This window comes from Suricata suricatta, chromosome 9, assembly GCF_006229205.1.
Source record: "Suricata suricatta isolate VVHF042 chromosome 9, meerkat_22Aug2017_6uvM2_HiC, whole genome shotgun sequence".
NCBI lineage: Eukaryota > Metazoa > Chordata > Mammalia > Carnivora > Herpestidae > Suricata > Suricata suricatta.
The window spans coordinates 69,300,321-69,324,657 of record NC_043708.1 but is presented as its reverse complement, the minus strand read 5'-3'; the positions used below and the strand labels follow the sequence as shown (position 1 = coordinate 69,324,657).

The following is a 24,337-nucleotide window of genomic DNA, read 5'->3' as shown; positions in this document are numbered from 1 at the left end:
CCCCCCCCCCCCCCCCCCCCCCCCCCCCCCCCCCCCCCCCCCCCCCCCCCCCCCCCCCCCCCCCCCCCCCCCCCCCCCCCCCGTACCCACATGTCCTGGTAGGCCTTCTTCATGCCTTGGGCAGCAAGCTCCATGGTCCGAAGCACTTCTGCATTGGTGGTAGCATTCTCAATGGCCTCACGCTGAAACTCCAGGGTAGACAATGTCCCATCGGTTTGTGCCAGCTGCTGTTCGAATCTTTTCTTCCTCCGCAAAGCCTGTAGGGCGGCTGACCCAGCCCATGCCCTGAACATCAGAGCCAGAAGCCCTTTATGCTTCCCGCCTGGGCCCACCCATTTGGGATCTCTCCCCCATTACCTCTCTTATTCTTGGTCCCATGCTTCTTGGCCATTTGTAGCTCGTGTTGAATTTTCTGCTCCAGAAACTCCTGTTTCTTGATCAATATCTTCTCTGTCTCCTTCAGTTTCTGTATTGCCTCTTCAGGGGTTGGCCCCTTCTCCTTCTTCCCTGGAGTCCAATCAGGCAGGCCCATATTGTGTAGAGGAAAAATACTAGCCACTAATCACTGAGTGTATAGTGTGTGCTAAGCACCTGACTGTGTTACTGTTAATCCCAAAATGACTCTTTACAATGAATGTACTATCTTCACTTTACAAATGTGAAAAACAGGCACATATATGTTAAATTTTTATTTGTTTATAATCACAACTAGTAAGAACGGAGCAAGAATTGAAATATGGCAGTATGACTTCCAAATCCAGTATTCTTTCTATTGCAAACTGCCTTTCAAGTCATTTCCAGGCTCTTTTTTTTTTTTTCAGAGAAGTTTTAGGTTCACAGCAAACCGGAGTGGAAGGTACAGAGTTCCCATAGACCCCCTGCTGCCACATATGCATGGCCCTCCTACTATCACATCCCCACTGGAGTTTGGTCACTTTTTATAATCGCTGCTGTCCTAGGAGATGCCCAAGGCCCTAACTCCAAAGGATCAAACTGAAGGAAATACAGGGGCTAGAGAAAAAAAATCTGATCTCAAATTTCCCCTTCATCTTCTGTACTTCTGACAGTTATTAAAATTAATACGGTGGCCTTTGCCTGCTTAAAATCATTTCACACTCTCCATTGCCTACATGATAAAATCTAAAACTTTAATGAGACATACCCTTCTTTACCTCTCCATCCACATTTCTGTTTTCCTCTCCTTCGCGCGCACACACACACAGCAGCCAGAACTCCTTCCCCTAAGTACACCATACTGGTTCCTGCCTGTTTTGCGGTTACCTCCCTCTAGAGTACCTCAATTCTCCACCTGCCATACTCTAGCCCCCTGGATCACAACCCCTCACATCTCTTTCATGCTCCTCCTGGTTTTTAAGAACATCTCCATCATGGAGTTCCCACACCACACTATTAGCATGTTTTGCCTGTCTCCCATTACCAGATGGGACTTTTTAAGTAGGCAATCTTTCTTCATCACCTCAGATTCCCCCTCGGCTAGCACAGAGGAAGCACCAGTGTTTTGTAAAGACTAGATGATGACAGCCGGAGACTCCTCCCCCAGCCTAAACAGTGGGGACCCTCCATTCACGTTCAGGCCCCGCCCCAGCTCTTCTCTCTGGGGCAGGGGAAGGCAGACAGCCGGAGTCAGGCGGTCTGACAAGGCGGGGCCTCCTAGCATGTGAGGAGGCCTCGCTGGACCCGGACAGGGTTTTCGCGACAGCCCCGGGGCCGTGGACTTCCCCACACCCCTTGGCCAGCACCTCCGGCCCCCACCCCCGGCCTCGCCCGGGCTCACCCCTCCCGAAGAGTCTGCCAAGCCCACTCATCGCCACCACCCTCGCCTTTCCTGCCTCTTCTCCGCGGCTTCCTGCAACTTCCGCCTGGTTCCCGGGAGGGTGCGGTCTCATCTCTCAGAGACTGGCCTGGGCCAATCCCTCCTTGGGGCACCGCGGCGACATCATCAACTGGAGCCAACGAGGCCACTTCTGCCACGTGACCCCAGGCACCAGCCCCCAACCCACTCACTCCTCTTAAAGCGGCCGCTCCGTTTTTTGACTCTAAAAAGGCCGCCCTACCCGCACCCCCAAAAGCACAGTATTTGTTTTCCTGAAAGGGAATGTGCAGGGTCATGCATCCCACTTCTTGGGGGCCAGTGGAAGAGTTCTTCGGGCCCTTCACAGAGTTCAGAAAACAGGGCGAGGATGGGGTGAGCACAAGGGATCACAGTCAGGGGTGTTTCTGTGGCAGAGCCTGATGAAATCTAATGGTGCTAGCTCTGGTCTTGGGTCTTGGCACCTCCGAAAAACCAATGCAGGCTACAAAGCTAGAAAAACAAAAACAAGCCAGAAGATCTCTTCTATCACACACAAACACATTTTAATAATTTATAAATACACCTGAAAACGCCTTCATGGTTTCCTTTCAGTTTTATGCTTCAAATGAGGCTCATCCACAGTACTGGACCTCAGGGCCTAGAGTGGGCCTTTGCAAATGTCTCCAGTCCTTGAGTTAAGGTTTGGAGATTCATTCCATTCTGGACATGGATGCAGGTAACTCCTAGAAGAAAAAGCCACATTTCATCAGACCTGTCATTACTCTTACCTTTTTTGGGTGTAACACAAAAACTGCCATGTGAACTACCCATTTTGTGCCTCTCTACCTAAACCCCTCCTAGGAACCCTTTCTCCTCATTCCGCAAAAGGCTAATCTCACCACTCTGTACCCAGTTTGCTGACATCTAGGATATTCCGCTTCTCATCATCAAAGAAGATCATCTGGGAGAAAACAACTCCGGTCTTCTGCCGCAACCTGTGCAAAGTGGGGTGGAAGGTGGGGGTGACCAAGCTGGCTTCGTAGCTTCTGCAGCCTCACTGGCCTCCCTGCTTCTACCCTTATCTCTGCATACCTCTCAAAGTGGGTGACCTTGCTGCCTGGGTAGATTTCCCGATGAACAAAATATCTGTCAAGGTCAAAGAGCTCCAGTAGCTGGTTGGCCCCGTCAATCTCCCCTGTTCTGCAAAAAGGTGTAATAGATGGGATCAGCAGGTTCAGGGGTTGCGAGCCAAGTTATGGTTAACCAGGGAGAAATCAACTTGCTGTTTTTCCAGGGTAAGTAGGCATCTTCGGTCTTTATTCGATTCCCTATCCTTCCCGTCTGACACAGGCGGCGCTGAGCCAATCAATGTTTAATAAATAAAGGGCACAGGAGAGGGTACAATTAGAAAAATACGCAAATACATGCAAATGTGCCCCGCCAAAGTTTTTGTAACCAAGGGGTTACACAAGACGTCTTCTCATGCATGCGTCTCTCAGCATGAGTGACAGCTTTTTTCAGTCGCTCTCCTTACCGTGAAGCTGCCGCGACGGGGACCTCCAGGCCCTGCAACCGTTCCAAGACGTCGCGCACCTCCGGATACAGTCGGACTGCCTGGCCCCGCCTATCCCGGACGGCCCCGTCACTGGAGGGCGAGAGCGTGCTCAGCAGGGCAGGCCCCGGCCGGCCCTGGCCTCCCCAGCGCCGCCTCACCTGCCCTTGTGGAACGGGGGGTCTACGTGCGTGTCTACCCAGAACGGCCAGAGCGTGTAATCTGCGGGAGGACGGAGGGAGGGCTCAGGCTCGGAGTGCGCAGGGCCTCGAGAGCTGCAGCGGGGGTTGGAAAAGGAGAGTCCCCTTCAAAGCTCCCCAGTCCGGTTCCTCACCCAGATCGAAGACCGCCAGCTTCGGGAGCCGCGACATGACCGGCGCCGACGGGCTGCGCGCTGCGAGGCAAGGCTTTCTTTGCAGCCGCAAGCCGGCCCGCCTGCCTTAGAGAAACGGCGATTCGACTAGAGCGTCGCCGGCGCTGGGGCCGTGGGTCTGGAGGCCGCGCAAGAGCGCCTCCTGGCGGCGGAGCAGGGGAAGGACTGCAGCAAAGTGCCGGCGCCACCACCCAAAGGACGGTAGTGGTCCATCTCTCAGAGGAACCGTCTCTTTCTTCTGCACTCCACCCAGCATGGCTGGAGCAGGCTAAGCCAGAGAAGGCAGGGAAGGGAGACCTTTCATCCAGCACCTCTCTCATTTTATCCTACCAGTCGAGACCTAAGTGATTCGTAGCTTGTCATTCCTCGCTCAACATTTCTCCAAATCTGCCTCTCTCCAGTTCAGAATCCAGAGCCCTCATCGGCATTCCAGCCATAAACAATGCAGTGTCTGTGAAGCCCTTGAGGCCTTTCTTGAAGCAGGCCCAAATGTCCAGTAGGGTTACAATGAGAGAATTCACTCTCCTGGTTTCTACTACCTATATCAATAGTATACTGGTACATCTGTAAAACCAGTTTGGGGGGAGGGGTTAATTTGTATTGTTTGGCTTCCCGTAAATATTCCTATCATGGTCAGTTTCAAACTACAAGCATGAAATCACTTATGGAGTTGGGAAGAGATGACAATAACTAGATCTCCTGAGCTGGTAAGAACTGGCTCCACACCACTTAAAGCTGACTTTCCTACAGTCCCATAATACTCCTAAGGGCACAGTCCCTTCTGCTGTCCTACTTCTTCAGAAGTGTAAGAGTGTATACTGTGATGTGCATGTTTGTGCAATACAAGAAAGATTCCAGGAGTTCAGGAAATATTTTATTGGCAACTAGGGACATAGCCATAAGAGAGGGAAGCACACAGGACTGCAAACTAAAACCCAGTGGCCACCAAGGGCCCTTTGGGCCAGGAACACTGCATCCTGGGGTCCTCACGGTCTCCCACCAAACAAGACTGGGCATCCAGGAGAGGGGGCAGTGGCTCTGGTGTCCCACAGAGTGAGAGGATATATGATGCCTCATTACGAGGGACAGGGTAAGGAGGTAAGGTGGAGGGAGGGTCCATCACTGCCTAAGGCCACCTCCTCCTCTCAGAGCCAACACCAGGTGGAGGACTGAACCACCTAAGATCTTATAATCAGCTGCGGTCTTCTCATCATTCCTGCAGGAAAAGGCAGCAAAAAAAAAAAAAAAGGGGGGGGGGAGGAAGCATTAGAAATACCATATAGAACAAGATTCTTCTGCTGGGTTTCTTGAGTCTTTCTGGGGGTCTATGAACTCAGATGAGAAACAAATTAACATCTTTATTTTTACTAACCCCTTAACTAAAATTTGATATTTTTCATTTTGAATACAAGCAAAAAACCCACAGTGGTATTAGCAACATGGGTGACCTGTGAACAACAGAAATTTGAGACTTTCATATCATAACTGTTTGCAAGTATTTTGAAAATGTCAACATTATATTTAGACCTACCATTAGCTCTTAGTATATTAATAAACCACATATATTATTTTTTCACAAAATTTTTAGTATTTTGATAGCTGTATCTCAATATAATTAGTTTCTTTTGTAAATCTCTGCAAAAATCTTATACTGAGAAGGGGTCCATAGGATTCACCAAATTACCAAAGGATCTGAGGCTCCTCCTCCAGTATTTGCTCCCTCAACCTCACAACTATGTCAAACTCACATCTGTTTTCCACTGTAGATGAGCCGCTGCTGCTGTGGGGGGATTCCCTCTTTCTCCTCCACACGCTCCTTGATTCGCTCCACCTTTAGGGGTACAAGTAGTCAGGGGCTGCTAAGGGGTAGAACCATGGAAGTGGAAAGAACAAGAGCTATACAGATAGCTTAAGAGTGAAAGGACTAAGTTCATCAGCATATCCAAACAAATGTGCAGGTAGGGAGACAGGCATGAAAAAGTATTGGGCACACATTACCTTGTCTGTGGGTTCAATGTCAATCTCAATCTCCTTTCCGGTCAGCGTCTGCAACAGGCAAGGGTTTCATGAGTCCTACAGCCTAATATACAACTTGTTTTCTAGGTTAAACACCCTGTCTTGGTCTCTGGGGATCTACATCTTCTGAAAGAAGCATATTGTCAGCAAAGCTGCTTTGAAGAATCAGAAGGGTTTGACCATATCTGTATTTCTCAAAACACTTTTAGGCTGTAGACAGCTTTGGGAGGGCATGATTCTGTGAACCATTTGACTCTCTTAATCCCACAGATTCCCACCCCCACCCATTAGAATCCATGAGCACTCTGGCATTCCCTTGGATGAGAGCAGTAGGAGATGTCCTAAGGAAAGTATGTCTTTGTTTCCTGTAGCAAAGCTAGAAATTAACATTCAGATAATTCAAAGATTTCTTAAGGACCCCAGAGACCATCAGCTTTTCAAGTAAACACTAAAATTCAACATTCTATTCTCTTGTATCTGCTCCAGACGTCTATCTAAATAATAAATTGCCACTCTAGCTTCTTGACTTCTTCCACAGGCTAAGGGCCGCTGATAATACACACAATAATTACACTGATTGTACACTTATAAATGTTGTGCTTCATTCAATCTAATGAGAAAGAGAGTGAGTGAGTGAGTGAGTGAGTGAGAGAGAGAGAGAGAGAGAAGGAGAGCTCACCCAAAGCGGGACTCAAACTCATGAACTGAGATCAAAACCTGAGCTGAAGTCAGATGCCAAACCATCTGAGCCACCCAGGTGCTCAATCATAACCAATATTTAACAAACACTGTCCAACATTCAGAAACTATGCTGAGGGCACCAACACATTTAATCATTGAAAGTATTTAGAATATATGTACTATTACTAACACCATTTTACAGATGAGGAAAACAGGTTTGGATAGTTTAAAAAACATATCTACGAAGTCGAAAGGAGAGTGTAGACCCAAACACAGACTCTCTGGCCCCAGAGCCTGAGATCTGTTTGTTTTCCAGCTCTGTACTCAGTGCTGCCTAAGTCTCACTGGTCTGATATTAAAACCCAATGTATGCTCCTGTGATTGGCTGACAAAACAACATATGGTCTCTACTTATGGTATTCACAAAAACCAGCAGGATAACAGTACTTAGGACCTAATTTTCTCAATTATGAGAATCAGTTCAGTACTAAAAATATTTTTTTAAATGTAAGAATAATTCCTTTAGAGTTACCTGTTTGGGTGCAAAAAAATAAATCACAACAGTGATTCTCAAGTTTCTACCCCAACCCAAGCTGGTCTGTGTGAACATTTATGGTAAAATGGAAAGTATAATGACAACAGTGACATTTTCATAAAACTATATATTCGGCTGTTAAAATATTCTTTCATGAAGGGGTGCCTGGCTGGCTTAGTTGGTGGAGAGTGTGACTCTTAATCTTGGAATTGTGAGGTTGAGCCCCATGTTGGGTGGAAAGATTACTTAAGAAATTTTTGTTAAATTTCCTTTTATGAAGTGACAGAAACAATATATGATGCTTTTTTAAGCCAATTCCTGACAAAATGAAAAGTTAGCAATTCTGTGTCATCCATAAATTATATCACTTCACTGATCTTAATACTTTAAATACAAAGATTCTTCGAGCAGATAATCTATTTCTAGATTAGCTAACTTGGAGGAAAAACTTGAAACCCGAGCAATGTATCCAAAAAGAAACATGTGTTTGCTGAACAGATTTACTGTAAAACCCTAGGAAAAGCCTAAGGCCTATTAATAAAACTATTAAACTATGGTACATCCATAGAATGATACATTATGCAACAATTTATTCACTGACATGGAAAGATCTAAAGAATATATAATTATATGTCATTTTCCACATGTAGCGATATACATACATATATGTATCAGAAAAAATGATTAAAAGCATATATATCTCCTATAGTAGTGATTATCTTTGAGAAGGAGAGCAGGACTAAGGGGAGGGTTTATCAAGGGTAATTCTCCCTTTATCTCCACTATTAAAGTTTCTAATAAAAATATACCCCTTCATGGGGCACCTGGATGGTTCAGTCAGTTGAGCATCCGGCTTTGGCGCAGGTCATGATATCACGGGTTCCCGGGTTCGAGCCCCGTGTCGGGCTCTGTGCTGACAGTTAGCTGAGAGCCTGGAGCCTGCTTCAGGTTGTGTCTCCCTCTGTCTCTGACCCACCCCTGCTTGCACTGTCTCTATCTCTCAAAAATAAATAAAAAACATTAAAAATTTTTAAATAAAAAAATATATACCCCTTTATCACATGAATAATAATAAACTAATATTTATTCTGATTTAATAACAAATTTTAAAGGTAAAAAAGACCCTTAGAGAAAGCCTGGAACTAATCCTCCAAGGGTAAGATGCTTGGATCTAATGACATTAAAAAAAGTATTGGTTTGTAAAATTTAAAACTCTAAGGCTAGCCCTTTGTTTCTGACTGTAGAAGCCTATGATTGGATCCAGAGAACAATCTGGCATAGTGGTGTCTCAGCAGCAACACTTATGGGATGATAATCATGACTATGCTAAAAAATAAACCTATGATAATGGTCATTACAGTCTTTTGACACTGGAAAATTACAAGCAATCTAAGTATTGAAGAATTGTGGGGTAAATACATTATGACACAAACACAGAGGAAAAATTACATAGCTTTTTTCTTTTTCTTAGAACATTGTTGCAGAGTGTCTTCCAATCTCCAGCTACTGAGCAAACTGAGAATGGAATGGGTACCTCTGCCAGGCTTGCTTTCCCTCCGGTCTCCGAAGCTGGCAGGATACGAACCACTCTCCAGATGCGATCCTGGGAGGTCTTACATAGTTCTTAAATATTTTGTGGAATAATGGTATAATTCCAACTTTGTTAAAGAAAAAAAAACAACACACGCACACACGTGTATGTATATGCTTTCAAAAAGAATTTGAAAGGATATATATGTGAATGCTTTTATCTTGAGTTATGAGATTATGGAGCTTTTAATTACATTATTCATGCTTTTCTGTATTTTTCATTTTTTATACCATGAATACATTGTAATGAGAAAAACATTATTTTTAAAACAATGTTCTTGATGAGAGTATAAGGAAGTGATTCTGTAAATCAGCACTGTCCGATAGAGCTATAAATGTAATGCAAACCACATATACAATTTAAAATATACTAGCAGCCACATATTTTAAACTGAAATTTTAATACTCTTAAACCCAATATATTCAAAATATTATCATTTCAATGTATAATCAATATAAATTGGTATTTTACATTCCTTTGTAATAACCAAATGTTCAAAATCCTATGTGTACTTCATATTTACATCTTAATTCAGATGGTAAATTTCCATCTGAAATATTTGATCTGTATTTAAATTTCATAATTTACAGTTGAAAAAGTAGATTTACATACCTAAATTGTTCCAAGCATACTTAAAAGTTTTTCCAATAACTGGATAAAGTGTCAGGTTTTATATTTAAAATAAGTAAAATTAAATAAAAATAAAATAGATAATTCATAAACTTTTAATTCCTCAATGCCATTAGCCACATGTCAAGTGTTCAACAGTCCATGTGGCTAAGAGCTACTGTTTGACCATTCCTGCTAATATATGAAGCAAAAATAAAATTAGATAACCCCATTTTGTAACCCCAATGAAATAATAGATCTAGGTAATGACTAACATCATGTAAAGCAAAACAAACTGACAGAATTACATACCATCTCACCATCTATGAGTTAGGCTCACAAGTACATATCCAAAAGACTAATCAAACCTCTAGATCTCATATACCAACTGACAGGGAATACAAGGAAACACAGGGATATAATCAGCAAAATCCAAACTGTGGGAGACTCCACTGGACAAACCACCTAGTTTATTCAACACAAAAAGGGGTAATTACAGGGGCGGCTGGGTGGCTCAGTCGGTTAAGCCTCCGGCTTCGGCTCAGGTCAGATCTCATGTTCATGGGTTCGAGCCCCGCGTCAGGCTCTGTGCTGACAGCTAGCTCAGAGCCTGGAGCCTGCTTCTGGTTCTGTGTCTCCTTCTCTCTCTGCCCCTCCCCCTCTCATGCTCTGTCTCTCTCTGTATCAAAAATAAATAAAATATTAAAAAAATATATTTTTTTAAAAAAAGGGGTAATTACAGATTTTTTAAAGAGGCTTAAAATCTGTATCAACCAACTGCAATGTATGGTTCTCAGTGCGACTCACATTCAAATAAACTGTAAAACAAAAGAGAGAATGGGGTACATCTGATGATAGAAATAAATCACTGTTAATTTTTAGGTACGATAATTACAGTTCCGTTAGGGAAAAAGAGAAATCCTTTTTTACAAATACTGAAATACATACAAATAACATATGCTATACTATCTGGGATTTGGTTCTTAAAACATCAGGTAAGGAGTGTTGGTGAATATAAATAAAATTGGCCATAAGGCGACAGCACTTGAAGCTGGATATGGGGTGTATTATAACCTTCTCTCTCCTGTTGCATATGTTTGAAATTGGCCATAATTAAAAGTCAAAGTCCTGTAAAATAACTGCCAACCTTTTACACCTGAAATAGCAATCCCATTTTTTCAATCATATAACACAGTGTACCAATTGGCAGGGTAGGTGATGGACCCCATTGTTTTATTTATTGGTTGTCCTAAATGAAGTGGCTTGCAATGTATAAAAAGTGCTTGTAAACACTGAAATGGTATTCAAATAAAAGATCTGTTTGGGTTAAAAAAAAAAAAACCCAAGTAACTGAACAATTTTAAATGATATTCTTGATATGTCATATTGCACTTCTTCCTCCAAATCTGGTCACTGTGACCTGGGAATACATTCAATGCTGTTTGACAAGTCAATGATGAACCTAGGCTCAACAGACTGCTTGTTTCAGGCACTGAAGGGGATATAAAAGAAATTAAGTGAGTCGCCTTTGCCAACAATCTTTTTCAGGTGAAGATTTACTACCAAGAAACAACGAGACATATAATTAATAGAACAAACCAATATAAAAGGAAATGCCATATTGAATATTCCTATCCAAACACAAGGTATGACGACAAAGTGCTATGATGGGTGAAATCAACATCTATTTAAACCTGAATGAAATTAACATTTCACACCCACTAAAATAGCTGAAATAAAAAAGACTGATAGGACTAAAAGTTAGCTAGGGTACAGAGCAGCTGGACTGCTTATTCATTGCAACTGGGAATGTAAAATGGCACAACTCCTTGGAAAACAAAAAAAAATTACTTGACCCCAGTAATTCCATTGCTAGGTATATACCCAAAGGAAATGAAAACATATGTCTACAAAAAGACTTGTGTAACAATGTTCATGGAAGCTTTTTTCAAAATAGCCAGAAACTGGAAACAATCCAAAAGTCCATCAACAGGAGAATGGATAAACAAACTGATATAGTCATCCAAAGTAATATTACACGGTAATAAGGAACTACACCAATATGACAACAGACACAATGCTAAGTGAAAGAAGCCAGACACAAAATTATACATTCTTTAACTCCCTTTGTATGAAATTCTAAAACAAGCAAAACTAACCTATGGAAATTTCACAGGGTAGGGGTGAAAATGTTCTATATCTTGTCACATGGATGTATAACTGTTGTTAAAACTCCTTCAACTGAATCCTTAAGAACTCTGTTGGTTTAAAGTTAAAAATACAAATGTGTTTAAAAAAAAACATGTATGAGAAAACTGGGGCTTAGACAGTAAAGATATTAATGCAAAATCTGGGGCTAAGGAGTACTATGAGAGTACAAACGAGAAAGAAATTTGAAGAAAACCTGTACATGATGAATTTTGTATGCCACATCATGGTTTAGACGCTAAACTTTAGAGGGGGAATGTGGTAGGAAAACCTGGTTGGAAGTATTACAGAGAAATAAAGACATTATGAGACCCCAGACCAGGATAAGGATAATGGGAATGAAAAGAAAATCAAGCAAAAAAGACGTTTCCTAGTTATCAAAGGAAAAACTAGGTTCTATAAGAAAACAATGATTCTAAAGAATTACATTTCAGACACCTGGTAGGATGGGATCAACACATGAGAGGAGTATTGGGAATACAGCCTAAGGCAGAAAATGATGTATTTAATTTTAGAAGGACAGAGATATGGCATCAAGAGAAGATTTAAATCAGGAGGGATTCACTGTAAAGGACCGCAGAAGGAAATATGGAAAAAGTCAGCTACGGGGAGAAGACAGTTGAATTCGCAAAGGAACCCTGCTAAATAAAACCTACCATTTGTATCGTAACTAAGAGCTAACTAATTGCTTTCGTATATATTAACATATATTTTTTTAATGCAGCTAACAAACAAGAAAGAGAAAGAGGAAGGACATAGAAACCTGTTTGTGGAGGCACAAAGAAAAGTGTCTCAGGAATAGAGACTAACAATTTTGGGGAAATAATAAACAAAAATGGATTCAAAGAGACAAAATCTAGAGCCCTGCTACTCGGTGCAGTCCCAGACAGGGCGCGTCAGCATCACCTGGGAGTATGTTGGAAAGAGACTCTCAGATCTCATCCCAGACCCACTGGATTAGAATCAACATAACAAGATCCCCAGGTGATTCTTAGGCACTTTTAAATTGAGAAGCCCACACAGAACACAGTATTTTCTTTTCACTGCAGGTCTCAGCCCATCGGGGGGTTATGAAATCAACTCAGAACAAAACTGGAAATATCAGAGCATATCACACATGGCAAGTTTTTTGGTTTGTAGGGGATATGAGGTAAAATTTTTTAGTGTAGATTGAGATTTATTTTAAGTTACAAAACACCACACAAAGTAACCTCTTTTTTGACTAAGACGATGTGAGAATTCACATTCAAAAGCATTCCAGTGTCTCTCAGACTTTGACAGTGACCCACAATAATACATATGTCCTAGTAATACATACATGTGTTTAACATACATATAAAATGAAAAACAAAATTTCGTGAAACCATATTCTTACCCAGCAATATACCCTGATATTTCTATTTTTTTTAACGTTGTTTGCGATCCATTAAATAGATTTTACAATTAGTGACTCTTTTAGCCACAAAGTTTAAACTCAAGGTTTGAAAAAGATTTTAACAAGCTGTCTGGCCTCAATCCTCAGCCAAGAAGTGGTTTGGAAAGACTGAGGAGGTTGAGAATGGCTGTTTAGCATGGTAAATACACTAAAAAGCTGATGAAAAGAATACACTTACTCAGCAGGAAAAGGCCAAACTAATGTTGCACTGCGGCAATTCAGTTTCTGTCTATCTGAAGGTACAAAAGAAGCAATAGCAGATAGGACTCATGAGAGTTGGCAATTGGTGTAAAAACCACGGGAGAGACATGAAAGAAGAAAACACCACTAGTACCAAGAACTAGGGCAATGATAACTAACCTGCCTCAGTCAAAGAAGTGAGGCTGGTCCAAAAGGCGCCCGGCTCAGAAAAGCAGGTGCTGACTGAACACATTCCCAGCTTTGGTTCCTGAAGACCGGCTGTCACATTGGCGACAACCAACAAAGGCTTACAGTCTAGATCCTGGGAGGCTCCCGGTTCCCCAAGCTAATGTTTTTGTGCTGTGCTTGGTGGCAGCTATGTTAGAGGCTGGGAGAAGCAGGTAAACTGGGCAATGCAGAATGGAGATTACAGTTTATTTCAAGAATCCGAGAAGGAGAGCCAAGCTGCTACTAGGCCTTCTCTATGACCGCGCGGGTTCGAACACAGCGGTACCCCGGACAAAGACGGCCTCCTACTGAGTCACGGCACAGTCTTGGCTGGGAAAGCAAGACAGGCAGACCCTGGGGTGATCTGGTGGGGCCAGTCCCCAGCTCTCTAACCCCTCCTGGGGAGGTGCGGAGGGGCCCATTTCCCATCACCCCTCGCGCGGAGCCCTGAGGCTGTCAGCACCCTCCAGGATAGGGAAAGGCATGGTGTTCCTTCCCCGCTTCTACCGTAAGGCACGGCGGCCAGCCCAATACCACAGCGTCTTGGCAAGGCTGGAGGTGCTCCCACCTTCACTTTAATTAGCATCTTCTATCCTAGTTTGGAGCTGCACACAGATATTTGCCGCTTCTACAGCTGCGGTCGCCGATGCCGCTCCCCAGCAATCGCCTGCGGGAGTCACTTCTGCTTCCGGGTCACAGCCTGGCTCCACCCCTCTTACCCTCCCTCCTTCCTTTCACCGGGTTCCCGAAAGGCTCGGGAATGCTCCTGCGTTTTGGTGGTGTCGTAAATAAAAAGAAGGGGGCGGTCTCGTTACAGCAGAGACGACACCTCCGCGATATTTAGAGTCCTTAGCGAGCCAGGGCTTAGAAAGCTGGGGGGCGAGACGAACTACTCCCATCATGCCAGGGGACAGCTCCGCGCGTCCCATCCTGGGACTTGTAGTCTCCCGCCCCTAGGATCCAACGGCAAGCTCGGTGTATGAACTCTATTACCCAGAAGACCTCGCAGGGCCGCCGCCGAAGCTGGACTTCCTCAGTAAATCCTTTTCGCCGGCAATTAGCGGAACCTGTTGGCGTGGTCCACAAGGTTCAGCGGGGCTTCACGAACCTAGTTGCTAAACAAGGGCGACTTTGGTCAACTGCCACCAGGGCCACGGCGACAGGAAGTGAGTACCTCTATTCCGGAAACTAGTTGTGGGAACACTCCATTCCTTCTCACCCCCAACTCGGGCCTCTTACCCTAAATTGCTCTTTGCAAGGCGGTGAGAAGGAAGAGTAGCGCGGGGGGGGGGGGGGGGGGATACACATTTTTAGGGTCTTTCAAGATTCCATCCCAATTCTCCCCTGCAAATAGTATCCGGGATGGAGATACCGCCTGGGTAATTGCAACCATGAGACAGATAAGGTGAGAGTCTTCAGGGACTATGCCTCAGCCGATGCCCTGACCTTCCACAATTTAAGCAAGGAGAGAGATGAGTTACGCAGTGAACCCTAACAGGGCATTAAGGCCTATGGGGAGATTGGTTTAGCTCCCCGCGCTTCCCTGACTTCTCCTACCTTCCAGCTATCAGATTTGTTGCTATCCGAGGTCCCTGCCATGCCTCACATCGACAACGATGTCAAACTGGACTTCAAGGATGTCTTGTTGAGGCCCAAACGCAGTACCCTTAAGTCTCGAAGTGAGGTGAGTGCTTTCCTAGTTGCATTTTCTTGACCCCAAGCTCCTGGAGGACCAGGACTGAGAAAGAGTCCTAGTTCTCAGTCCTCCTGCAGTACTCATTTACTTGATGAAGGAACGCTCGGTTTCCTGTTCATATCTGCAGGTGGATCTTACAAGATCCTTTTCATTTCGGAACTCAAAGCAAATGTACACTGGGATCCCCATCATTGCTGCTAATATGGATACCGTGGGCACCTTTGAGATGGCCAAGGTTCTCTGTAAGGTAAGACTTCCCTCATGCAGGTTTCTTGTCCAGTTGTATGGGCTGACTGGTATATGCATCCCCACCCCCCAACCTAAGTCAGCTGTCTTGCAGGTAATAGGATGTTCCAATTTACTGTTTTATCCATTTTTTCCAATACCAATGTTCTTTATATAATTTCAAAAGCACACCTGAATTAGTAAGATTCAAAGCGAAGTTTTCCCCCATTTTTCTGATACACAACTTTCACTTTTGTTCTGACTAACCCCGCCAGCTTTTCCCGCCACCTAGGTTACCCCCTCCAAATCACATTCACCCTTCCAGTAATACCGTTGTTCAGGACACTGTCCACAAGTCCTAGGTTCCTGCGAGTTCCTGTGCTCAAAATGGAATATGTGGGGTGTTTTCATGTGTTTTTCTTATACACAGATTATTGTTCTCTTTGAAATAGAAGATGCTGTTCCCGTCAGTACTATTACCTGCCTCTCTACTTGTAGCTGAGAAGGTAGTTATTCTGGGCACTCAAGGAACATATGCATTCTTCTGGTTAATCTGTGTAGCCCTGGTTGATGGATCTGCTGCTGCTTGTGGCTCTGTTAGCCTTAAGGACTTCATCTCCCTTTCTCTATTTTTGATCACTGTAAGTCTTGGTGAAATGTCTATTGTCACTTCTCTGAAGTTAATAGTTAAACAGTTTTAGCACTTTATTGCTGTTGCCATTCACTAACTGCTTAGGAATCTTCTTCTTGTCCATTGTCAGCCGGCTCTGCCCAGTATAGTCGAGGAATAGTGACTCTGACTTAAGCATGAACAGACATGCTATAATGCATGGACCTTGTGGGGACTGGCTTTTCAGTACTGCTGCTGAGTGCTAAAGAAACCAGATTTTAGAGATCGAGCCAAGTTTCACAGTAATCATAAGGTTGGATGTAAGCATCTTTTTTTTCTAGATCTCTAGCTCAGTACATAATTGGATGTGCTCATCGGGTCACACTATACATTTTCAAGGTCTACTGACCTTCTAGAGTGATTTTTCTTTGTGTATCAGCATGTCGATAGCAGAGTGTTGCTGAGAAAGCAGAATTCAATACCAGCGTTAGCGGGTTAGTGTTGATGAATTAAGTATAGCAATAGCATGTCCTTACTGCTGGCTAATACATGACTTCCTGGGATTTCTTGTCAGTTGCAAGATTTGGGTTGTCTATGTCAACTGCTCTCTATTTGCATGTCTGGACTTCTAAAGCACAAGTACCAATATTCACACCGGTCTGAGTGCCTTTCTCAAAGCATTGGGATATTGTTGGCAATTGGTTGACCTAGGGAATACAAGTCTGAGGAGTTCATTGTATCCTTTTTTCTCCAGAAAATTTGTCCTTTACTCCAGTGGAGATGGAGAAAGAATGGGGTAGCACTTTAAGGTCTGACCTTTTATGAGCATTTAGACTCACTGAATTATTGGACCAGAAGATATCAAAAAATAGGTTAGTTCAGTACTGGGTTACCATAGGAGGAGGGGCTAAGTCCATGCAGGCAGATACTGGCTCCCTCCACCCTCTTCATGGTTATTTCCTTGTCTGATGCTTGTTCCACTGCACCAACAGCTTGTCTCTGTCACCTTTTAAGTCCAAAGCCCCTGTATCTTCTGATGTGTGAAATCCAGTCCTGATAACTTAGTACTTGGGTCAGAGTGTCAGTCAGACAAGCATTAGCTTATGGCAAAAAGCCCTACTGGTATTTAGAGGGAGAATAAGAGTTAAACTAAAATCCCAACTCAATCAGTGGCTTCTTCAAGATGCTTTCCAAAGTTCAGTTTCTTCCTCAGAGAGAATACTGTAAAGATCTATTTCCTGAAAAAGAGATGCTTTAATTTCTCTCCTTTTTTATGACTCTTTCTTCTCTCCAGTTCTCCCTCTTCACAGCTGTCCATAAACACTACAGCCTCGAGAAGTGGAAAGAATTTGCTAGCCAGAATCCTGACTGTCTTGAGGTAATGCTAGTCTTTTCCTGGTCCCTTCTTTATATCAGTTTTCCAGGAATCTTTTTTTAATGTTTATTTATAATTTATTTGAAAGAGAGAGAGCATGGGGCGCCTGGGTGGCTCAGTCAGTTAAGCATCCAGCTTCGGCTCAGGACATGATCCCATGGTTTGTGGGTTCAAGCCCCCATGTCGGGCTCTGTGCTGACAGCTAGCTCAGAGCCTGGAGCCTGCTTTGGATTCTGTGTTTCCCTCTCTCTCTCTGACCAGCCCCCCTGCTTACACTGTCTCTCAAAAATAAATTAAAAAAAAAAAGTAACAATATAAAAAAAAGAAAGCACATGCGTGCACATGAGTGGGGGAGGGGCACAGACAGACAGAATCTCAAGCAGGCTCCATGCTGTCAATGCAGGGCCCAGTGTGAGGCTCGCCACCCAGGCACCCCTCTAGGAATCTTTTTGGCTTCCTGAGAACTAACCCTTACCTTCCCAGCCCTGCTGGCTCCTCACTGGGTCATTTGTGACCTGCCACAGATGGTCTCATGCATCCCATGCCAATGGCTCTGTTTCTCTCACAGCATTTGGCTGCCAGCTCAGGCATGGGCTCTTCTGACTTTGAGCAACTGGAACAGATACTGGAAGCTATTCCACAAGTGAAATATATATGCCTAGACGTGGCAAATGGCTACTCTGAGCACTTTGTTGAGTTTGTAAAGGATGTGCGGAAGCGCTTCCCCAAACACACCATCATGGTATGTTCCTCTTCTTCCCACTCTTTCCTGACACTCCGTTTTGTTACAGCAGTTCATTTTTCCTCCACTGCATTTTGATTTTCCTAGACTGTTATTCATGGCACTGGGTGCTAATCCATGGTCCCACACTTAAAATGTTTAGCTTGGTTAGTGCAGGGATCTCTGTCCCTTTTCACATGCCTTGTGCCCACCTATGGTGTCCACTGAAGTGGATATGTACTAGAATCATTTTAAAGCAGTCACATGAAAGTAAGTTTAATTTTTCTACAAGCTTCGGGGAGTGATGACAAGGCCTCATTTTCTCCACAGCATCAAGGGGTCTCTGTACCATCCATCAAAAATAAATAGAGCTGTGCAAATGGGTTATTTAGCTCTCATTACCACGTTTTCCCCTTTCCCTGAAGCCAGGGATTTTATGATATAACAGCTTAAAGACAGAATATATTTGTGTCTCTTGGCGGGGACTGGTAGATAAATCTACTGTAAATCTTCTTTGGCCTTGGTCCAGTTGTACCCCAACTTTACCTAGTGCAACAGTGACACTGGCCACTCACCCCCTTACCTCAGCTTGGGAAGCAGGGTTCTTTTCCAGTAGAGTAGAGGGAACCTAGGTACCTTCTTTGTAATGATGTTGGGAAGTCACACACGATCCAGGCACACTGTGTACGAGAGCACACAGCCTCCTCTTGTTTCCAACCCCGAGAGTGCTCTGTTTTGATTGCTCTGTCTCAGGCAGGGAATGTGGTAACAGGAGAGATGGTGGAAGAGCTGATCCTCTCTGGGGCTGACATCATCAAAGTGGGAATAGGACCAGGTAAGCTGGTTCACGGGAGGGGCTGCTGGCTGCCCCGCCAGGGGCAGACCCCTATGGAGCACTTCACTGTTCTCATGTTCTTCTCAGGTTCCGTGTGCACCACTCGGAAGAAAACTGGAGTAGGGTATCCACAGCTCAGTGCAGTGATGGAGTGTGCAGATGCTGCGCATGGTCTCAAAGGCCACATCATTTCAGTAAGGCCAAGGGCAGGGGAGGGAATGAGGCTGCCACAGATCTGAGTGTTCTGCTGGGTGTGGCAGCTGTGGTAGCAGTGGATCAGGACTCCTGGGTTCCTGTCAACTTTGAGGTGGGCCATGGGGACATCGCTCCTGGTGCTCGGGAAATCCATGTTGTCTCTTCATAGTGCTCTTCACTTTGCAGGATGGAGGCTGCAGCTGTCCTGGGGATGTGGCCAAGGCTTTTGGTGAGGGTGCTGGGAGAGCGTGGATGGAGGGTCCTGTAGAAGAGGATAAGTCACCTCTGAGGGTCAAGGATCAGGCTTGAAAAGGCCGAGAAAGCCATTCAGATTTTTGACAGTTAAGAACTAGTGACCCTGAAGCTCGTGGTGTCACCTGGGGCAAGCCAGCAGGGGAAATCCTGAGACTGATACAGACCACCCAGCAGGCCAGGTCCGTCTGTAGCATCCCTCAGACTCTTGGACTAAAGTTAGAGACCTTTGCCTTTGGGACATTTGGAGTGACTCTTGATTAGCTGCACACAGTAAAAAGAAATGGCCAGAAGATGGTAAAAGCAGCAAAAAAAATTAGAAAGCAGAAGCCAGGCAAGGAATCTCCAGAGGCTCTTTTTAAATTCTTGGGGAAATCAGGCTCACTGAAGAGAAGAGGCCAGTGCAGAGCAGGCCTGTGTGGGTTGTGGGTCAGCTAGGGAAATAAAACCAGGAAGATGTTAGAATCATTGTCAGGACCGGGAATTTGAGGGTGGGCATGTGGGCACCTGGGCCAGATTCAATTCTCTTTGCCCTTGTTGGTGCTGGCAGGGGCAGGAGCTGACTTTGTGATGCTGGGTGGCATGCTGGCTGGGCACAGTGAGTCAGGTGGTGAGCTCATCGAGAGGGATGGCAAGAAGTACAAGCTCTTCTATGGGATGAGTTCTGAAATGGCCATGAAGAAGTATGCTGGGGGTGTGGCTGAATACAGGTATGTGCAGACATCCAGGAGCTGAGGGTTCCTGGAAAGTGTGATTAAGCAGGGTGGTGGCAGAACTGGCTGCTGGGAGATGCGTGGGACAGTTCTTGGGAGGAAAAGTGATGAACTGGGGCCAAGTGCTAGAGACTAGGGAAGAGCTGCTGGGCTTAAGAAATCCAAAAAGAAAAACCAAAAAATTTTTCCTCCTCTAAGGGCCTCAGAGGGCAAGACAGTGGAGGTGCCCTTTAAAGGGGACGTGGACCATACCATCCGAGACATCCTTGGAGGCATCCGTTCCACATGTACCTATGTGGGAGCAGCTAAACTGAAGGAGTTGAGCCGGAGAACCACGTTCATCCGAGTCACCCAGCAGGTGAATCCAATCTTCAGTGGTGACAGCTAGACCTGAGAAGCTGTACCCTCTCAAGGCACGAGCACCCTAGCCTAGGGCCTCCCAATGGGCTCCTCACACATGCCAGCCACTGTGGCTGTTTATCACTCGGTTATTTCCTGCGGCCTCACTCCTGAGGGCTTCTGCAATATTTCTGTACTCTGTGCGCACAAATTGCCCAGGGTATTCACTGGGGAGCAAGCAAGGAAGGCAGGCTGAGAAAATGAAGTCAGATCATCAAATGCAAACCTGGGGACCCAGCATCTGGAAGATTATTGAAAGGAAAAGATAATGGTTCCTACCTAAGTGTTTAATGTGGCCTTGGTCTGGACAAGTTAGGCTCCTGAAATCATGTTCTGTTAGTGAGCTTCATTAAATAGTATCTTTGAACACCTGAGAAGCTCAGAAATGTTGGTATATTTTAAGTATCTCAATAAAGAGATCCCAATGACTTTAAAGAGATTCTGGATCTTTCTGCACAAGGCTGGCATCTGGGTGCTGCACCGGGACAAGTGGAACTGGAGTTGGCACTGACCCAGTAGAGTCAAGGACAGGGAGTATTTTTCCATGAAGTATCTCCATTTCACTGCCACCACCCCCAGGTAACCTGGTGGCATGAGAATTTACAAAGTACATTCTAGTATCAGGGCACATCGATATTTTAGTATAGCAAAGGGAAATTTCTCTTCCAAGCTATCGACCTTTCTTGGCACAGCTGAACAACAACATTTTCCAGGGGAAGTAGAAAGGCAAAGGGATTCCTCCAGCCCTGGAGAAGCCAGTTCTAAGGAATGACCTACTTTGACTTTATGGAAGCCTTATTTCTCCTCCCTTGCACCAAGACAGTTTTAATAAATCCAAATTTTAATTAACCAGTATTACAAAGTAATTTTAGCAAGGCAGTCAGGTAACCCAAGCCTGGGCTTCCACTTCATTTCCACTAAACTGTGTGTAAGGCTACGGGACACAGGTGGAGTGCAGAGGGAATTCCAGTCCTATCGTGTCTAGACCTGTCTGTATGGTCATGGAAGGGACAGACACAGCACTCGGGCCAGAAGTAGGGAGGTATTCATAGAAGGTGGGGATGTAGGTGTCAAACTTTGTCTTCTGATAGTTTTCCAGGGACTCCTGCAGAGAAGGGAGCAAGGAGATCCTACCATCATCTTCAATCCCTGAGCCCTCCATATTCTGGAGCATGTAGGTTTCTCTTATTCTGCTCATCCCCTTCCCCAGCTTTCTGTTCCTTCCTACTCACCCTTCTTTCCGTCTGGCCATCTTCTTCTTCGTCAGAGTCCAAAACCAAGTCCCCTATGGTAATGACAGAGCTGCACAGAGATGGAGGACACACTGCAGGAAGGAAACCAGAGTCAAAGAACCCTTGTAGGTGAATAGGCCCTCGGGAGTCCCCAGGAGAGGAGGCTGGCCGACCCAGTCCTGACCCAGGATACTTACCTGGCTTCCTAGCCTTAGGAGGTGATAATGATAGTCTTAGGGGGTCCATGGGGCAAACCAAGCAATTCCTGAAGTGGGAGCAAGCAAAGAAGACAAAGTTAAGGGAAAACAGGCAAAGAATGGGCTGTTTGCAGGGAGAAGCAACTGTTCCACTCACTCCTCTTGCTCTGAAGCAAACAAGTCAGCTGGGGTCTCCTTCAGAGCCCTTGCCCGTAGGCTCTGGGATGGACTCTTAGACATTCCAGTGGAAGCTGCTCTCGTGCTCACAGCACCTGCTGGATCTGCCATGTGTGTTTCATGTTCTTCCCTGCTCTTGGACTCAGATATGATCTGGCTTGGCGAACCCAGCTTCCTAAAGGGGAACAGCATGACTGTGGGGCGCTCCTTATGGCCTCCCTTAGTGGATGCCCATCGGGACTGGATTCTTCGCCGGCCTAGAGGGGCCAGATTGAAGTGGTGGCCAGCCAAAGGTTCTGGGTGCTTCCTTGAGGCTGGTTCCTGAGAAAGGTAGGAGCTAGTCCTGGCTTTTGGCGATGGATCATGAAGTGCTAGCTTTGGTTGCTGAGGAGGGCCCTGCTCCATGGGCTCCGTCATGCTCACTGAATCGGTAACCAAGTGCTCTAAAAAAGAAAATAAAGCTCCTTACAAACAGAAGCGATAGTAACACAACTCCATCTGGTTTCTTAAGCCTCAGGCCCATGTAACCCTTCCAGTAGCCCACTTAGAAACTCAGGCCAAACAGTCCACCCCCAAGTTCCCAGTTTTCCCAGATGGTCCTAGTACCTGGAAGTGGCCATCCCATGTCCACACCATATTGGCTCAAGGCAAAAGAAGCAGTGATAGAAACTCCAGGCTGCATCCAGCTCAGCACATCCTGAAGCTGTGGGCAGAGGGTGGGAGGCATGAAGACCACAGTCCTTGATACGACCATCCCACACTCTGCCCTTACCTTGCCCCAACAAAACCTGCTGTGCCTGCAGTGCGGGCAGTGCCTTTTCCAGCTGACACAAATATTCAAAAAACAGCTTTTCTATGGCAGCCAAAAAGGGTTCTCCATACTCTTGTTCAAGTTCCTGCAGTGAGGAGAGAAGCAGGTCAGAAGAGGACTAGGGAAATTAGCGACATAATAGCTTCCAAACCAGCCCGGTCTCACCTGCAGCTTGGAATCCAAGTCCACCGGGGTCTCTGCTAGTTGCTTCACCAGTTGGCAAAAGGTTTTCTGTGCCTCCGAGATCTTCCTCAGGTCCTGCTTTGTCTGTTGAGGGAAGGAAAAGAAAATTCAGAGTCGCCAGGAATCACTAGCCGGGAAAAGCAACTTTGCGGCACCCAGTGTTAACCAGGGTTAGGGCTTGTTTCAGGGATTACTCACGGCTTTCGGGTCCCGCACTACAGGTCCAGACTCTGGGAAGTGATGCTGTAGGGCGTTCAGAACTTGGGCCCACGGCCGGCCCTGCAGGATCAGCTCCACCACTACCTGTGAAGGGTACTAAACTCAGAATCTCCACTTCCGGGCAAGCTGTCCTTTTCCAACCAGTCCCAACCCCAAGCAATCGGCCCTTGTCAAGTCCCATCGCTTCCCGCCCCTTTCCCATCTTCCAGCTCCTAATGGCTCCAATACCTTGGCCTTTAGGCCCATACACAGGCGTTCATGGTGGCGGTAGCGAACCAAGCCAGGGGCAGCAGCGCGCAATGATCCCAGAAACTCCAATACTCGGGGGAAATGCTCCACGCAGCGTCCTCGCACCACTCGCCAGGTGGCCGCGGCAGCGAAGCGCAGAGCTGCGGGACCGGCCCCCGGGGGCGTGGCCATGTTCGGCGGGCTCCGCCCCAGGGGCAAGCCCTCTGGATTCTTTCCTCCAAAGCGAGCCTTCTCTCTCCTAGAGGCGAAGCTTCCGGTGCCTCTCAGTGGCTAGGCTGTTTGGATCTGCGCCAGATACTTCACGGCCCGATCCCTTCCATAGGCCACCAGAATCCTGGAGGTCTTCAACTCGGGATGGGGCCTGAATGGAGAAGCTGGCCAGCTACAACAGCACCAGGTTCGCTGTTTTCCACACCGCCGCCCCCCGGAGCCAAGGGCTACCCCTCTTCCGGCCCTGCGGCCAGTCTCCCTGCCCCGGAAAAGGGCGGTAATGGAGAACCAATGAGCTATCAGGCAGGGAGACGTGACGTTGCGTCATAAGGCCACGCCCCAACAGATAGGGCGCGCCTTCCGCTATCTCTGCTCGCTCGGTACCACTGCAGATCGAGGCTCTTCGGACCTCTGCCTTTTTCGCGGAGCCTACGAAGTCAAGTCCTTCTGTAAGGCTTCGCTTGGTTGTCTCGAACGAGGATCATGACTTGCCCTTCACCGTCTTCTTCGCTACTGAATTACGATTCCTTAAATACTGGCCTCAAAGCAGCGCCGGCAAAGCCTTCCCTGCGGCGGGCGGCTTCCAGTAAGAATTCGACTGTTCCTTTTACAAAACAGGAGAGGGCGCCCGTCTTTAAAAAATAAAGTACCGAATAAAGTTTGAAAAGATAATCAGGTTGTTAACTTGGGTTTTTCTCAGGATGGTCAGACTGTCGGTGATTTTTTTGTGCTTTTCTGTGTTTGATATCTTTGTTTTGTATCTTGTAGTTGTAAAATAAATGAAAAATTAATTTCCTTTTTCGGATTTCCGTCGGCT

The 24,337-nt window shown here is 45.7% G+C and overlaps 5 protein-coding genes and 1 non-coding gene across 15 annotated transcripts in view; 1 reads left to right on the top strand and 5 right to left on the bottom strand.

Moving 5' to 3' along the window:
* Positions 1-2,262, bottom strand: part of CHMP4A (charged multivesicular body protein 4A) — a 3,821-nt gene extending 1,559 nt beyond the window's left edge. Inside the window, exons 1-3 of one of the 3 annotated variants that reach the window (XM_029952715.1) lie at positions 1,851-2,262; positions 358-507; positions 91-268 (exon numbers count right to left, since the gene is read on the bottom strand). In XM_029952715.1, coding sequence (XP_029808575.1) covers positions 91-268; positions 358-507; positions 1,851-2,130 — 608 coding nt within the window. In that variant the 5' untranslated portion in view covers positions 2,131-2,262. Of the gene's footprint in view, positions 1-86; positions 269-357; positions 508-1,795 lie in introns of all 3 variants that reach the window. The other 2 variants (XM_029952717.1, XM_029952716.1) reach the window with 2 other exon arrangements.
* Positions 2,263-2,352: 90 nt separating this feature from the next.
* On the bottom strand, positions 2,353-4,073 carry LOC115302761 (magnesium-dependent phosphatase 1). 4 transcript variants are annotated; one of them, XM_029952721.1, is made up of 6 exons: positions 3,700-3,849; positions 3,527-3,587; positions 3,348-3,458; positions 2,906-3,013; positions 2,723-2,808; positions 2,353-2,556 (listed from the first exon to the last, which is right to left on the bottom strand). In XM_029952721.1, the coding sequence occupies exons 1-6, from the start codon at positions 3,734-3,736 to the stop codon at positions 2,465-2,467; spliced, it is 495 nt and encodes a 164-aa protein (XP_029808581.1). In that variant the 5' UTR covers positions 3,737-3,849; the 3' UTR covers positions 2,353-2,464. The 4 variants fall into 4 exon arrangements, with proteins under 4 accessions (XP_029808581.1, XP_029808580.1, XP_029808578.1 ...); XM_029952720.1 differs by having other exon boundaries at positions 2,358-2,556; positions 2,713-2,808; positions 3,700-3,853; XM_029952718.1 differs by lacking the exon at positions 3,527-3,587 and having other exon boundaries at positions 2,358-2,556; positions 2,713-2,808; positions 3,700-4,073.
* A 526-nt stretch (positions 4,074-4,599) lies between these two features.
* NEDD8 (NEDD8 ubiquitin like modifier) lies at positions 4,600-13,923 on the bottom strand. The gene is made up of 4 exons (XM_029952722.1): positions 13,790-13,923; positions 5,737-5,784; positions 5,487-5,569; positions 4,600-4,954 (listed from the first exon to the last, which is right to left on the bottom strand). Exons 1-4 carry the CDS (start codon positions 13,805-13,807, stop codon positions 4,858-4,860), a joined length of 246 nt encoding a protein of 81 aa, XP_029808582.1. The 5' UTR covers positions 13,808-13,923; the 3' UTR covers positions 4,600-4,857.
* LOC115303234 lies at positions 8,444-8,583 on the bottom strand. The gene has a single exon (XR_003913925.1). It is a non-coding gene; the product is annotated as a small nucleolar RNA SNORA7 (small nucleolar RNA).
* A 69-nt stretch (positions 13,924-13,992) lies between the features above and the next one.
* Positions 13,993-20,677, top strand: GMPR2 (guanosine monophosphate reductase 2). Of its 4 annotated transcripts, XM_029952707.1 has the most exons (10): positions 14,008-14,387; positions 14,786-14,905; positions 15,045-15,164; positions 17,047-17,130; positions 17,696-17,869; positions 18,602-18,683; positions 18,771-18,877; positions 19,065-19,107; positions 19,681-19,840; positions 20,042-20,677. In XM_029952707.1, the coding sequence occupies exons 2-10, from the start codon at positions 14,819-14,821 to the stop codon at positions 20,229-20,231; spliced, it is 1,047 nt and encodes a 348-aa protein (XP_029808567.1). In that variant the 5' UTR covers positions 14,008-14,387; positions 14,786-14,818; the 3' UTR covers positions 20,232-20,677. The 4 variants fall into 4 exon arrangements, with proteins under 4 accessions (XP_029808564.1, XP_029808567.1, XP_029808565.1 ...); XM_029952704.1 differs by having other exon boundaries at positions 13,993-14,387; positions 18,602-18,877; XM_029952705.1 differs by lacking the exon at positions 14,008-14,387 and adding an exon at positions 14,518-14,626 and having other exon boundaries at positions 18,602-18,877.
* Positions 18,098-23,778, bottom strand: TINF2 (TERF1 interacting nuclear factor 2). Of its 2 annotated transcripts, none has more exons than XM_029952703.1 (9): positions 23,290-23,778; positions 23,041-23,145; positions 22,825-22,926; positions 22,637-22,744; positions 22,455-22,551; positions 21,829-22,291; positions 21,672-21,739; positions 21,475-21,566; positions 18,098-19,140 (listed from the first exon to the last, which is right to left on the bottom strand). In XM_029952703.1, the coding sequence occupies exons 1-9, from the start codon at positions 23,479-23,481 to the stop codon at positions 19,054-19,056; spliced, it is 1,314 nt and encodes a 437-aa protein (XP_029808563.1). In that variant the 5' UTR covers positions 23,482-23,778; the 3' UTR covers positions 18,098-19,053. The 2 variants fall into 2 exon arrangements, with proteins under 2 accessions (XP_029808563.1, XP_029808562.1); XM_029952702.1 differs by lacking the exon at positions 18,098-19,140 and adding an exon at positions 19,834-21,347.
* Positions 23,779-24,337: the final 559 nt, after the last annotated feature.

Excerpts from the sequence above, each read along its gene's own strand:
- LOC115302761 (XM_029952718.1), bottom strand. The coding sequence starts at position 4,058 with ATGAGAGAGGTGCTGGATGAAAGGTCTCCCTTCCCTGCCTTCTCTGGC. Across the intron at positions 3,459-3,699 it reads GCTGGCGGTCTTCGATCTGG|TGACGGGGCCGTCCGGGATA; the intron begins GTGAGGAACCGG and ends CTCGCCCTCCAG. Across the intron at positions 2,809-2,905 it reads AAGGTCACCCACTTTGAGAG|GTTGCGGCAGAAGACCGGAG; the intron begins GTATGCAGAGAT and ends CACTTTGCACAG.
- NEDD8 (XM_029952722.1), bottom strand. Across the intron at positions 5,570-5,736 it reads ACATTGAACCCACAGACAAG|GTGGAGCGAATCAAGGAGCG; the intron begins GTAATGTGTGCC and ends GTACCCCTAAAG. Across the intron at positions 4,955-5,486 it reads ATCTACAGTGGAAAACAGAT|GAATGATGAGAAGACCGCAG; the intron begins GTGAGTTTGACA and ends CTTTTCCTGCAG.
- GMPR2 (XM_029952704.1), top strand. The coding sequence starts at position 14,819 with ATGCCTCACATCGACAACGATGTCAAACTGGACTTCAAGGATGTCTTG. Across the intron at positions 14,906-15,044 it reads CCCTTAAGTCTCGAAGTGAG|GTGGATCTTACAAGATCCTT; the intron begins GTGAGTGCTTTC and ends TCATATCTGCAG. Across the intron at positions 19,108-19,680 it reads GGATGTGGCCAAGGCTTTTG|GGGCAGGAGCTGACTTTGTG; the intron begins GTGAGGGTGCTG and ends TGGTGCTGGCAG.
- TINF2 (XM_029952702.1), bottom strand. The coding sequence starts at position 23,481 with ATGGCCACGCCCCCGGGGGCCGGTCCCGCAGCTCTGCGCTTCGCTGCC. Across the intron at positions 22,292-22,454 it reads CATGGGATGGCCACTTCCAG|AGCACTTGGTTACCGATTCA; the intron begins GTACTAGGACCA and ends TTTCTTTTTTAG. Across the intron at positions 21,348-21,474 it reads ATGGCCAGACGGAAAGAAGG|GAGTCCCTGGAAAACTATCA; the intron begins GTGAGTAGGAAG and ends CCTTCTCTGCAG.